General features: G+C 31.5%; 1 protein-coding gene across 1 annotated transcript; it reads left to right on the top strand.

Annotated features, from left to right (window-relative positions):
- The first annotated feature begins 8,292 nt into the window (after positions 1 to 8,292).
- On the top strand, positions 8,293 to 9,228 carry LOC126023008 (olfactory receptor 6C2-like). Its single transcript, XM_049784051.1, has one exon. It carries the CDS (start codon positions 8,293 to 8,295, stop codon positions 9,226 to 9,228), a length of 936 nt encoding a protein of 311 aa, XP_049640008.1.
- Positions 9,229 to 16,204: the final 6,976 nt, after the last annotated feature.

Raw genomic sequence — 16,204 nt, 5'->3', positions numbered from 1 at the left:
CCTACCGAAACTCAGACAACATTCTTCATAATGTTAGAACTGTCAATGATAAAATTTGCATGAAATCACAAAAGACTCTTTTTAGCCAAAATCATACTAAAAAGTAATTCAGAGGCATCTCACTATCTAACTTCAAGCTGTAGTTAACAAAAATAATTTAGTGATCAAAACAGCATGGTACTAAAATAAATTCAGATTTTTTTGGAAGGGGGACCACACCCAGAGGCGCTCAGGGGTTACTCCTGGCTGTCTGCTCAGAAATAGCTCCTGGCAGGCAAGGGGAATCATATAGGATGCTGGGATTCAAACCAACCACCTTAGGTCCTGGATCGGCTGCTTGCAAGGCAAACTCCACTGTGCTATCTCTCCAGCCCCAAATTGAGATTTTTTTGACCAGTATGTCAGAATAAAAGATCCAAGATCTTATATATGATCTGAAAGCTTCAATAGGATAAAAAAAAAGTATAATGAACAAATTTTCCTGGGAGAATTGCATAACCACATATAATAAATTAAAGTTGGATCCATATCTTACACCTTACAGAATAGTTGTCTCAAAGTGCATGAAAAAACATTAAGTAAGACCTAAGTGTATAAAATACATTGATGAAAATATAAGCAGAATGCTCCAATAGCTAGATACCAAAATGAATCTTCAATTACATGGTGCCAATGAAAGTGTCTAAAGATTCAAAATTAAGCACTTGGAACTACTTCCAAGTAAAATATTTTATATTAAAATTATACAGGGGCTAAAGCCAAAACAAAATAGATGAAAATAATTGCACTCAAAACAACAGATAAAGTTTAATATCCAGGAGAATGTACTCCCAACAATAACTAAAACAATTTAAATCCCATCAAAAATGGAGAGAGAAAATTAACAGACACTTCTCTGAAGAAAATCAGTGAATGACCTCTGTAATTCATAATATTAGGGAAACCAAAATCAAGACAATTATATCACCATATAACACTAAGAATGACACACAATGAAAACTCTGGGAATAAACCATGTTATCAGGGCTATGGTGAAAAATAACGTTTGTGCACTGCTGCTGGTTCTTTAGTCCAACCCTGAGGGGAACAATATTGATAGTGTTCAGTAAACTCAGATTCGAGCTTCCATTTGATCCAGCCATTTTTATCTCAAGGACAGAAATTCGTTAATTCGAAAGGGCCATTCTTCATTGCAGCACAGAGTACAACAGCTAGGAATTGAAATAAAGTTAGATGTCCAAGAACAGATGAGTGGATTATAAAGATGTGATATAGATAAGCAATTATGTTAATGTTATGTGGCTTTATGAAAGAATGCAATTCATTACAACATATATGGAGCTGGAAGATATCATGCAAAATGATGTTTAGCAGAAGGTTAATAAAGGGAAACATCAATTGTGCATTATTTTTTTATAATAATGAATAAGGGAATACAACAATTTAAAAGAGAATGCCTAGATTACACTTGCTATCTGGCTGTTTGGATACAGATGTATGTTTATGTGTGTCGAAAAGTTAAAAGTATATTTTCATGTTAAATATTTATAGTGTGTTTATATATACTTTTCTTATGAAAACATTAGTAATCATTATCTTCTTACTTTTTTTGCTTTAAAAATTATTTACTCAACAAATAGAAATAATAAATTGCATTTTGTCTCTTGTTTTTTTTTAATTAAATAGTATATTTATTTAAGCACCTTGATTACAAACAATTTTTAGCTGGGTTTGAGTTATAATAAAGAAAATCCCCTTCACCAGTGCAACATTCTTTTGGAAGTGAGAGGAGGACACCATATTTGGTGGAGTTAAGGTTTTATTTCTGACTCTAAATCCAGAAATCATTCTGTTGGTGCTCTGTGGATTATATGGAGATCCAGGGATGGAAACCAGATAGGCCACGTGAATAGCAAGTGGCTCCCTGCTTTACTGGCACTCTGACCAAATACTCAATTTTTATATGGTTTTAAGAGTTTTCAGATTTGTGTTTTTTTCAGCAGCAAACTCTCAACACTTGGTAAGAGACTAGTCAAATTATTACTTTTGTCCCCATAGATATGACTACCAATGACACTCTGTTGGGCTTTCCCTAATTTCAGCTGTTAGTTTCATTAGTAATGTTGAACTTTGGCCACAAAGGACCATTAGTTCATCCATAGAGAGCCCAACACATCAATAAAAGCCTATGGTAATAAAACAATCATCCATTTCATTATTTGAAATTCTTTGTCCAGAGACATCCGAACGTACCGGTTTCTGATTCATTTTAAAATCAACTTACATTTTTAAAAAACTATTTATTTTGGAAATGTCCAAATAGAAATTATTTCTAGGTTTAAATTGGAAATAAATCTTTAGAGTGACTGTGTACTTTAACAGTTATTGGAAATTTTGATAACACATTAATCTTCCCATATTAATGTGGTAGCATGTAGGCTACATATGTCAGGCTACTTACAAGTACATTGCATCTATCAGATTATACATTTAACAAAAATTGAATTGCCTGTCATAATTGTAAGTATGATTATAGTTTATTTTCCTTTTATTCTTTATTTAACATTTATTTTCTCAGTCTGCATTATATTTCAATATTTAAAAATAAAATTGGAATACATCATATATTAATAAAATAATTTTTCTTTTAACTAATTCTAGAATATTAAAATATTGTATTAGTAAGCATTTGTGTTAGTTTATATTAGTCTTTTTATTTCATAGATTACATTTTAAAGAAAATATAAAATGTGTGGCATTATTTTATGAACTTAAGAAAAATCACAAAAGAGAATGATTTGATGGATATTCAGAAGTGATCTGCTTTATTTCATTTTTATTGATTACAATTTATTTATAACAAGCTCTACATCTAGTATCCTTAAACAGAATAAAAATGAACTACAGTATTCTTATTAGAGATGAATGATTAATGAAATGTAAATATTAATAGAAATACATTGGGTAAAATACACACATGAATGGATTTACATTATCAATATCAATATCCATTAACATCTGAGTATCATGGAGGAAAGTGATATGTCATAAATAATGCAGAATCTAAGACACAGACTTATTGCATAAGAATGTCCTCAATATTATAGAATGTTCAATTCTAATGGGGATATATTAAAGAGCTCTTTACATCTAAGAGCTCCTGGTTATAAGATGGATAATTTTCCTTTAATTGAAGAATTAGTGATCATTTTGATAGACTTCCCTTTTCAGCAACAGTGATAATTTTTAATTTATTTTAATAAACTTTAAAGGAATCACTATGAGGTACAGTTACAAAATTGTTCATGACAATCATACAATAACCAACACCCACCCATTCACTTGTTTACATTCCCCACCAACAATATGCCCAGATTTTGTCCCACGCTCCCTCCTGCCTGCCTCTGTGGCAGATATTTTTTGCTCTCTCTCTTTCTCTCTCTTTCTCTATCTCTCAATATATATATATATATATATATATATATATATATATCTGATAATTTTTATATACTTAAAATCACTGCTGTCAACTGTTACTCTCTTCATAGAAAATAAATGAGCCTTGAATATGCATGCATTACAAAGGCTATTTTCTTTTCTGGTGAGTATTATATAGAGTAACTGTATATAGTACTAGGAAAACAGAACAACCTGTTCCTTGTGGTAGAACCATTATAAGCCAGCATGAAAAATATAATTTTCATTGTTATTCAGCATCATAATATCTTTATTATTATGCATAGCATAGTAATGATTGAAAAGTAATACAGAAACCTCTTGAGTCATAGAAAATTGTGAAGCTTCTGGTATAATGACTTAATTTTAACAGAAACAGATTCTGTAGTACTCAAAATAAACCTGCTCTGTAAGGTATGAAAGAAAGTAAACTTACTGAGAGAATTTGCTTTTGCATTTCATTAGCATGTGTTTTAGAATAATTTATGGAAAAATAGAAAAATATGTGGGTTAAAAGAAAATGATAAATAATATGATTAGTGACAGAAAATTTAACTTACTATGCCAAAAATTCTGTGTGCATTATTAATCCAATCAGTCTTAAGAGTTGTGCAAATTAGTTGTTGAGGAAACTGCCAAAATAAACATAGGAAATAACTATTAGGCTTTTGAAATGCATTTGATTATATTCATATTTTCTACAAAATTCCTAGAACTGCAATGTCAAAGTTTGTAATTAAAGTTAATTTTATAGTATATTTTATATTAAAGTCTAATCCAGATTTTTGTTGGAAAATTATCTTGTTTGATTTTTCACATCAAACTTGACACCTTAATCATGGTAATTATAGAGCATATTTTGTGAAGAGCCTTTATTATTGGAAGTTCAGCAAAGGTAAAATTATCCACAAAATTCTAAAAATGTTCGTTGTGTGTAAATATGAAAATTGATAAATTCTAATTATTTATCAGTTTTATAAAAGAAAAATGCTATGATAATTTAAGTATGTTTTCTATATGTTTAAGAAACCGTTTTTCCTGTTTTAATTTGCTAAAATACATACAAAAGGAATAAATCCAGAAACTTGTTTTTTTCATGGTTCTTTATTTCATCACCATTTAAGTAGAAGTTGACAGAGGTCTTCCTTGTACTAGAAACACTAAAAACTTCAATACTTCAAATTATTTATCTGCTGATAAAAATATTTCCTAATGTCTCTGAGAATGGGAATTTGTCCTCAGGTACCAGTTTTACTTAAATATTTTATTATTTAATAACTTATTTAAAATCAAACACATGAGTATTATGTTTCATCTCCTCATCACAGTGATTACTTTTGTGAAATTCATTTAATCTAAATGTGAGATTGAACAAAGGTTTCAGAGACTTAAAAAACAGAAAATCAGTAAAAGCTCAAAGACTTCTCCTCAATAATATTTATGGAGACAATTATGTCTGGAGTGATAAAATGATTTTCATATTTTAGGGAATTGAATCGCATCATAAAGACATGTTCAGAGTATCTCAATATTGTTTTCTGTACTTAAGTAAAATATAGATACCCAAAATGTGTTTGTGTGTGTATATATATATATATATGTATATATATATATTATAGAAGCCAGTCATGTTACTTCTTTCCCCTTGTTTCACTTTTCTGTATCCGTGTGTGTGTGTGTGTGTGTGTGTGTGTGTGTGTGTGTTTTAATGGGCTACATCAAGCAGTTCTATACTAAGCTAGAGATTGCCCTTCAGACCATCAGGGACCTATCAGAATCTGTTGCATGTAAATCAAGTTGCATATGATTTTCTTTACTATCTCTTTGGACTCACAGGTAAATTCAGATACAATTAGTATCAAACAAAATTTCACACTAAATTTTAAAGGGAGTTAGTCAGGGAATTTTCAAATAAAATTTTAGAAATTTCAAATTCAAGCTTGACAATCAAACATTATATTTCAGTTTAAGGTGCTTGTCTCCACTATATAAAGGCTGCTTATTTTCCAGCATATTAGTCCCTAGATCACTTTAATAGAAATTAGCCCTGAACAATACGTCAGGTAGCCCCCAAACCCAAAATCAAACAAACAAATAAGAAATAGAATTTTATATTATCTAATAATAGTTGATATCAATACTTAACTTTTTCTCTCTTTATGTCTGTGAACATGCAATAAATAAGATATAATATTAAACTTTATTTGTTCTCATAATATAAGGATATGATAAAATATTTGGGAAGATGCCCAATGCCATGAAAATTATTCACAAAGACACCGATGAAGAATCTAGAAGAAAATCTGCAAAGACAATTAGAATCGTCAACATCCATGAGACTGAAAAATGGGATGAAGAAAGAAAGCAGCAAATACACAATGAGAGGAGGTAAGTCTTGTCAAGTAGATAGCTCATATTTATATATTTAATAAAATATTTTGCTTTAAGTGTCTCTCTCTACAATACCCTATCCCCTAATTTAATACATTGCCATGGTGCAACATAAGTAAATGAACTATCCAAATTAAACAAATGAAAATAACAAATCAAATAAGAATAGTACTTATTAAAAATTTATTCAAAGTACAGATAATTAAAGGATCAATATAGATTGCTCTCAATTATGACTGTACATCAACAGATGTTGGCTTTGGACTTTTCTATAATAAACAAGAAGGAGAAATAATATTGGTGTGAAAACAGAACATTTGCATTTTACCATGTCCAATTGGAGTCACTTATGAAATTTACAGGTGCTTATTTAATTGTTACAATAATTGCTAGATTAGATATTCATTAAATTCTAAAATAAATATTGAATTTATGATTTTTTTGAATTTTCTTTAAGAGTGATATGTAAGAAGAGAAAAGAAAATAGAGATGAAGACTGAGGAATATAAATGCCATAAAGATTATTCTAAGAAAGAGAAACTATAATGAATAAATAAGAATGTCATGTAAAAACAAATTACTGAATGTTATAGTGGAGTTGGTAAATCTGATCAAGAAAAGGACCAAATAAAATGACTTCCTTTAATAATCAAGATATCACCTAGTAATGTCTATAAATTTATATATATATATATATATATATATATATATATATATATATATATATATATATATATATATATATTTGGGGATCACACTCAGTAGAATTCAGGGCTTACTCCTCGATCTGTCCTTAGTGATCTCTGTGAGCCGTGTTCAGGGAACCAACCATATATGATTGAATGACTACTTGATAACAGAGTATACTTGATAAATTGAAGCCAATCTCTTTCAACTGGTCAAAAACAGACTGAAAAATAAGAAATAAGTTTAATATTTCCAGTTCTTTGTCTTATCTAGATTTGATTTACTCTATGCTTGTTTTACTTAGGAAAAACAAAGTGAACTAATAAAAAAGTTATAAATATTTCAAATTTAATAGAAAATTTAAGACCTTATTTTGATGGAGTATATGGGTACTATAAGAAAATTGTTCTACTAAAGAAATAAAACTCCCAAATAATAGAAAATCTTTCTGCTAAGATCTTACAGTAGGTTGCCACAACTTCAAAACTGAACATTAAAGATGCTATCATATTGTTTATTATATTATGGCACCCATTCATACATATGTATATTATGTATGTAATATATATTTAATTTGTGAATGATGATGATGCAGGTGGCAAGAGCCAGGGGTCAAGTGATGCTGTACCAATAAAAAGTTAAACAGCCCGTTACTAAGATGTTGTTCAGACCACTTGGTTGTATGGACAGCCACTATGTTTCTCTCTCTTAGTTACTAACTCTGAGGGAAGGAGACAAGGGTATCAGTTTACTGGTTCAAAGGTGGATATTGTCTGTAGTATACCTTGATAGATGAATTGTAGCAAAACATAGTCCTGAAAAAAAAATCTCTTAATCCTGAAGAAACATCCTGAGGTAATAAATTTTTCTAGAAAAATCTCAATATTTGATATGATGCCAAAGAAACAAAATAAAAAAATTTTAATGCAAAATATTTCTGTGAAGAAAATAGACATTTTATGTCATTTCATTTGCAGAAAATTATTTTATGTGAATGCACTTATTAAAAATTATAAAGTAAAAGTTAAACTAAATTTTTGAAAACGTGAAAAAGTATTTCTTAAAACATTTGTTTTTATTGATCAGTGAACTAAAAACTAATTGTTTTTGAATTACATTTTTAAACTAGATATTATAGCACTAATTTTATTGTTTTATGTATTTTATATGTATCTTAATGAAAAAAAGGAATTTGGGGCCAGAGGGATAGCACAGCTAATAGGATGTTTATCTTGCACAGTCCCTACCTAGATTCAATCCCAAGCATCCCATTTGGTGCCCCATAGCCTACCAAGAGTGATTTTTGAGTTTCGAATCAGGAGTAATCCCTTAATGCTATTGAGTGTGGCCAAAAAAAAAAAAAAAAAAGAAAGAAATCATGAAACTGAATGTTAAAAATTAGATTTTTAAATTTAAAAATAAAATGAAAATGCAACAAAACCAAGATAAATGTTTTGTGATGATCTTTAATAATTAAACAATTAATTATGTACCTCACATATTTATTCATTTTATGCATATGATATTCATAACTAAAACTGTACTTGTTATTTTAAAACCAAGATTTTCAACCCTGTGAATTGCATGAAAAGAGCAAAAATATGTATGGTTTGAAAATACTTATCAAAAATTTAAAGAAGTGACACTTGAATTTAAATTTCCTATTAACAACTCATCTAAAAGGAAGAACATTTTATCCTTCTCCATCTCATTACTTTCATCAGGTTTACTGATAGACTGAGAAGTCAAAAGGCAGGAATGAGAAATCACACAGCAATAACCACTTTCATCCTTCTGGGGCTTACAGATGACCCAAATCTGCAGATTCTGCTTTTTGTATTTCTACTTATCACCTACATGCTGAGCATTATCGGAAACCTAATAATCCTGCTCCTCACATCAGTGGATTCTCGCCTTAAAACTCCAATGTACTATTTTCTTCAAAATTTTTCCATCTTAGAAATTTTGTTTACCTCTGTTACTATTCCTAGATTCATATACAGTCTAGCAACCGGTGACCAAACAATTGCCTATTATACTTGTGCATTTCAATTATTTTTTGGATATCTCTTTGGTGTAACAGAATTTTTCCTCCTGGCTACTATGTCTTATGATCGCTATGTAGCCATTTGTAAGCCTCTTCACTACATGACCATCATGAGTCACCGTGTGTGCAAAAGACTTTATTCCTTCTGTTGGTTTATAACATTGTTAATCTTAATTCCACTTTTTATCTTGGTAATGGGACTAGAATTCTGTGATTGTAATGCCCTTGATCACTTCATTTGCGATGCTAATGCTTTTATAAGTATCTCGTGTTCCAATACACAGTTTCTAGAGAAGTTGGTTATGATCTGTGCTGCATTTATACTCATTGCCACTCTCATGTTTGTGGTTTGGTCGTACACTTGTATCATTCAAACGATTCTTCGATTCCCCTCTGCACAGCAAAGGAAAAAGGCATTTTCTACCTGTTCCTCCCACATGATTGTAGTTTCCATAACTTATGGCAGCCTTTTCTTTATCTATATCAAACCTACGGCAAAAGATGAAATGAGCATTAATAAGGGGGTTACATTGTTAGCTACTTCTATATCCCCTATGATAAACCCTTTTATTTACTCCTTGAGGAACAAACAAGTAATACAAGCCTTTAATGATTTAGTTAAAAAACTTCTGTTCTCAAGGCATTAGGCATATAATGTAGTGACAGATATGCTTGCTTTATTTTTTTCTCTTCTTAATTTGCCTACATTGATAGTAACTTTGATCAGTCATCTGTAAACTTTCTCATAAATTAGACTCAAATTTTGATAAAAGAAAATGCACACGAAGAAAAAATATTTGAGAAACTTATTTTGCCTACACATGTTTGTGTCTATCATCTATTTACATATAATTATTCATTTGAAGTCTTTATATTATTTTACACATTTCCATACATATACTAACTATCTATATAAATAGGTTTTCAGTAATAAAGTGAGGAAACATTTTAAAAGAGTAAATTATACATGGATATAATTCATTACATGATATTAAATATGTGATACCAAAATTAAATCATATGTGTCAAAAGATTTTGAATTTGTTTCATGTAATTGTTTTACTGTGTATGTTTTATTTATACCTAGTGCACTCAGTGGTTATGTTTTTGTGCTTAATGATTACTTCCTAGAAGGCTCAGGGAACTATATGTGATGCCAGGAATCAAATCCAGTTTATCCCCATGCAAGGCAAATATGCTACTTACTGTGCTATCACTCCAGTCAAAACTTTGATAAATTTAGATATCAATATTTCTTTTAAAAACAATTTTGGGCTATAGATTTGCTTCAGGGTTTATTCAAGACAGTGCTTAAGATCATTACTGTAGGAATTCAGGGAAACATGAGATCTGGGACAAAACCAACATAAATTTATACCATATTTATACCATAAATTATATTTATGCCATAAATTAACTTAAAAATTCTGACAATTGGGGACCGGAGAGATAGCACAGCGGTCGGGTGTTTGCCTTTCGTGCATCCGACCTAGGACAGACGGTGGTTTGAATCCCGGCATACCATATGGTCCCCCGTGCCTTCCAGGGCGATTTCTGAGCGCAGAGCCAAGTGTAACCCCTGAGTGTAGCTGGGTATGACCCCAAAACAAACAAAAGAAACCAAATTATTTTGACAATTATATATAAAGAATAGTTAACATTTATCCAAGGGTTTTAAAAACAAGCTGCTTTAAAAAGAACTATATCAAGATATTCTATAAGAGTGTTCTTAGAAAACTTGTACTTTCTTTCTTGGTGAACATATTCCTTATACAAAATAAAGATTTATTGTGCAAAAAGTTTTTTCACACTAAACTCATTTTTCACATTTACAACTGCTGTGAATAATGTTTCTGCATTCCAAATTTCAGATGCTTTCAAAATTTGTTTCCTTTGCATGCTACCAAACCCTGTTCAACTTGTCTAAAAATAAAAACAAAATAAAATTTGTTTACAATTAATTTTTCATTTTATTTTTATAAAAATTTCTAGGAAGAAAATAGACATTACTATTTTATGTCATTTTATTAGCAGAAAATTATACTATGTGAATGAATTTCCCAGCACTTGACACTGTATGCCTAAAAGGAACAAAAGTTATTAATAAATTATTTGGGGCTGAATTGGTAACACAGTGATAGTGCTTTTGCCTTGAACATTGCTGATTAGGATGGATAAGGGTTCTATTCTCAGCATCCCATATAGTCCTCTGTGCCAGGAGTGATTTCTGAGTGCAGAGCCAGGAGTAACCCCTGAGCACTGACCTAGGATGGACCCAAGTTTGATCCCTGGCATCCCTTATGGTACAAAGCCTTTCAGAAGCAATTTCTGAGTGTAGAATTAATTAGGAGTGACCCCTGAGCTCCATGCATGTGCCCACCCAAAAAAGTAAAATTGAATAAAATAAACTTGCCCTAAAATAATTCAAAGCCGAAAACACTCATAATTCTTTTAAAAGTAAGCTACTTACTGTCTCTTCAGTATGTACAGAATACAATAGCATCAATATTGTTTATACTGTACTAGAAAAGAATTCTTTTTTTTTTTTTTTTGGTTTCTGGGCCACACCCATTTGACACTCAGGGGTTACTCCTGGCTATGCGCTCAGAAATCGCCCCTGGTTTGGGGGACCATATGGGACACCGGGGGATCGAACCGCGGTCCGTCCTATGCTAGCGCTTGCAAGGCAGACACCTTACCTCTAGCACCACCTTCCCGGCCCCTAGAAAAGAATTCTTATTCAGATTTTTGATGATGGAGAATCCTGTCTATGTCAAACCATTTTACTCTTACTAATTTTTCATGCAAGGTACTTATATCAATGCTGATATATGTCCAATTAATATTATATTCAAAATTGAAGGAAATGGGATGTTGAAGTCTCCCATTACTATTGAGTTTCTATCAATAAGTCTATTTAAGTTTGTGAGTAGAAACATTGCTGCCAATTAATTTGATACAGATACATTGATAACATTTATGCAATTTTCATCACCATGTCTAATTACTTTCCTATATCGAATAATTTTGCTGTGACATAAGTAAATTCTTTTTTGTGTTTTTGTTTGTTTCTTTCTTTTTGTTTGTTTTGTTTTGTTTTTGGGTCACAGCTGATGACACTTGGGGGTTCTCTTGGCTCTGTGCTCAGAAATCGCTATGGCTTGGGGGACCATATGTGGTGCTGGGGATCAAAATCAGTTCCCACCTGGGTCAGCTAATTTAAAGGCAAACACCCTACCTCAGTGCTATCACTCTGAAACCATTTTCTTATGTTTGTCAACCTTACGTTTGTATGGTCGCTCTTTTTCCCTTTATCACTGATTCTGTATCATGTGTGTATATTCAGGTGTATCCCATAGAAACACCAAGAAGATGCATTTTGTTTACTGATCCATCCAGCCACATGATGGGGGGGGGGTTTATTCCATTTACTAGATAGATAAATTCTTCAGATTCAAATTAGAATTGATAGAAATGAATTCGCATCATTTTTCTATGGACACTTTAGCTGTTTTTGCCTTTAGACATGTTTTTGTGATAGGGCATCAATAACTGTTGCAGGGGTGATTGTAAAGGAGAAACTATCTAGAAAACTTGTTTCTGTGAATGATAACATCCAGGGGAGATGACCCTAAAATGAAATTTTTTTGCAGTGTTTTACATATTTTATTACATTTTCTATTTCTTGTTTTCGTATTTTGTATATATTGTGAATTTAATGGTCTTTTTCTTCTAGTTTAGATTTTTCTTTTAATTTGCCACTTTATGTAATCTGTATTTTACTTTGGTTCTTGCATTTGATCATGAAGTTTGTTTGTGTTAAATTTGAACATGATTTTTTAACTCCAGACTTGAGATCCGACCCACAAAGACTAGTGGAGAAGGCAGTAATGCAGTAAGCAAAAGAGTTTATTCAATTACCAGTATGCTGGGGCCTCTCCTCTCGTGAGTTGCAACCACAAAGTGACTTGCAATCCTGTTCACAGGGCTGATGGGGCTTTATAGGAGGGGTAAAACAATAAGCTCTTAGTATATGTTGTGCCGGCAAGTATAAACAATTGGCTGATGTAGAAGAAAAGAGGCTTGGGCACCTGCTCGGCATCCACCACTTTGCACCTACCACCTTGGTGTGCAGTTACATAAGGTTTATTGCCCGCAGGCTCCTTGTTGTTGCTAATTGATCTAATTATCATGGTATGTGTCCTTCAAGTTCCTGGAATAGGATATTCTTGGCATTACAACATATCTGAGGCCTTCCATGGCTAATGTTTTGTTTATAGTAAAATTAGGTTACAGAAGAGAAGCAAGCAGTTAGTTCAAAACAAAGCTTAGTTCTAAACTTATATTTTAACACTTTCATACTCCTTGGGACTTTCTTTTTTCTTGTCACTTGAGGAAATGTCAGGGCCCCTCTCCTGGCTCTTTGTTCAGGGATCACACTTTGTGGGTTTGGGGACAGATAACATTCTGGGTATCTCATGTAGGTGTGCAAACCAAGTTTCCTACTCACTGTACATTATCTACACCCAATTTTGGGCATCCTGCACAAATCTGCAACCAAAGTTGGCAATAATAATAGTTGTCAGCTATTATTTTTATAATACTATTTTAATCTTTCTCACTTTACTTCAGACATTCCTATGATGACTAGATTTTAAAATGCATGAAAGAAAGATATAGCAAAAGGATTCTTGCTATTATTAATTTATATTTTACATTCTACCCTATTTTATATTAAGTCATTGCTCTAATGCCTCTTCTTTAATGGTGCTAAATTCTGTTTTACTTCAAGATTAATGATAGTTTTATAGATTATGAATTGTGTTGCTGTGATTAACTACTTTACTATTAATATATTTCAATTCCATTTGAAATTATTTAACATTTTGTATCAGATTTTGTTTAATTAATTGAATTTCTCTAAAAAATTTCCTCACTCTTCTACTTTACTGAAGACAACTGCTCTGAGATCCTCTTCAAATGCCATTAAGGTTCTTGATGAGATAATATACTCTTCTTGGCTTCTGTCTACTTGTGCTTAAAAAGCATTTCAAAAGCTAGAATGGCTATGGAAACTGTGCACAGTGGTAATGCATTTACCTTGTATATAGCCAATCGCATTTTATCATGCCACAACATAAGGATTCTCAATCATTGTGAGGTGTTATCTCTGAACACAAAGCCAGGAGAAATCCTTGAAACATTCAAGTATGGGGAAAAAAAAATAAGACAATAAAATGCGGGGCCGGAGAGGTGGCGCTAGAGGTAAGGTATCTGCCTTGCAAGCACTAGTGTAGAACGGACCCGGTTTGATCCCCCAGCATCCCATATGTCCCCCCAAACCCGGAGCGATTTCTGAGCGCATAGCCAGGAGTAACCCCTGAGCATCAAATTGGTGTGGCCCAAAAATCAAACAAACACACAAACAAACAAACAAACAAAAAATAAGACAATAAAATGCTAGGGTAAATTTAAGAATTCAGGAATGAAGTTTATTATCTGAATCCCTGCATTTGAGCTGCAATACTGCCTTATTGAGTTCTTAGAACTGGTGATATGTTACTTTACTGTGAAGAAAACTTATATTTTGAGTCTGTTACTCCCAGGTTAGACAGTTATATTTGAAAACTTGAAGTGGTGGACTAGTTGTGTATCCTGTTGTGAAATAAATAGGCTTTACTTGTGACCTTAGGAAATATATCTGTTAACAAGCAATCCTCTAAACTCAAATTCCCTATAGATGATGGATCTGGCTTTCCTCATTCTTAAACCCCATGCATCAGAAAAGATATGATTCAATCCCCCCATACTCTGCACTGTCCACCTGAGTCCAGCAGTTTGCTCATTCAAACAGATGTCTATACTCTAAAACCAAGTTCCTGAGAAACTATTGTGAACTTATATGTCTCATATATGTTAAACTCCATGTGTCCGCATCACTGTAGATCCCCTAAGTCTCTTTACAGAGCTCAAAGCCAGAAGAGAATACTGAGTACTTTCAGGGGTACCCAACATTTCCCCAAATAAAAATATACTAAAAGAAGACCAACAAAATTTATCACAAGAGAACAAGTGCATTCTATTCAAAACATCAACGAACCAAAGGATTCTTTGCTTATTAAATCAAATAATTACTAAAATGTCAAGAGAGAAGCAAATCCTAAAATACCAGGGTAAAAAACAGCAAACAGAAACATCTCTGGTAAGGTTTAGAGACATAGTATGGTAGGTATATCATGGATTGAACATGTATTCATAAACATGCAAGTAGAACAGCCTATTCACAGTGCTATGTTATTTTTAATATCTCTTTTCTTTTTTACTTTTGGTTTTGGGGCTATAGTGAAAATGCTTAAGAGTTTCTACTAGGTCTTTGCTTTGAAATTTTCCCCAGCTGTTTGGGAGGTCTATCCATAATTGATGCTGGGAATGAACTTAAGTCAGTTATGTTCAAGGCAATTGATTTATTTTTATAAGTTTAATATATTTCTGTCCCCATTAGAAAAGCTACATTTTGAGGTGCAGTACCCTCACTTGCACTAAAAACATACTCATGGCTCTAATCTTGGGATTAGATTTGGCTATAATTTGTGGCTTTTATATAGTGCTGGGAATCATATCTGGGTTTGCTCTGTGCAAGGCTAAAAAGAACCTTATTCACTCTACTATCTCTTTGCCCCTTTTCAAGTATATTAAATAATCATAGCTTTAACATTCATAATAAAATTTTATTCATAATGCACTTAAATATGTGACTCTTGCAACTGAAAATTAAGAAGATAAAGGGGGAAAGTTCTGGTGACTAGAAGGATGATATATTTATTAATGTGATTTTGCAATATCACCTGAGTACATCTTGTTCCTTATCAAATTGTAGCATGTATTACTACATATAACAATATAAAGGATTTAAGGTTAATATTTATATTGACTAAAAAGAAACAAAAAAATAATATTCCTTATTTTTATTTTGGCCAACAAGTGACAAAGAAGACTGAACAAAAGTACATCAGAATTACTGTGATTTTTTTATACTTTATTTTAGAAATCATTGTCATACTCAGAAAATATTGCAGAAAAACTAAGATTACTTAATTGAATTTGCAAGAAACTATAAATCAACTAATTGCTATTCTCCTCAGATGCATATTGTTAAAATTTGGAAATTAGAAAATATAATAAAATACACAAAATATTGATAAAATGCATTTTATAGAACCTGAAAAAGTTCAATATTGAAAAGTCAACATCAGTACTTGCAGATTTATAATGTTTAATATGAGAAGCTAAAAATAAAATTTCTATAGGTATATGAAAAATTAAAAAAATTTCTATAGGAAATGTTCATACAAAAATAAGTTGCTTCTGTATATAGTTTTACTAAGAAACATTTGTACAAATTTAGTAGATTTTGTTTTATTTCTAAAATACACACAATAAAATTTCTGAATTATTTTACTTAAAAAATCTTGTTATTTTCTTTAATTTTATATCACATATTTAATATAATTAATAATGTCTATATGTGGACATATGGGATGATTATTCTTATTGGTTTTATTCAAGCAAATATTTATTGATTGATGTTAATAATATAAATATAGGTAGACAAGAAGATACACA

Source organism: Suncus etruscus, chromosome 11 (genome assembly GCF_024139225.1).
Source record: "Suncus etruscus isolate mSunEtr1 chromosome 11, mSunEtr1.pri.cur, whole genome shotgun sequence".
NCBI classification, from domain to species: domain Eukaryota; kingdom Metazoa; phylum Chordata; class Mammalia; order Eulipotyphla; family Soricidae; genus Suncus; species Suncus etruscus.
This window is presented reverse-complemented; position numbering and strand designations above follow the sequence as displayed.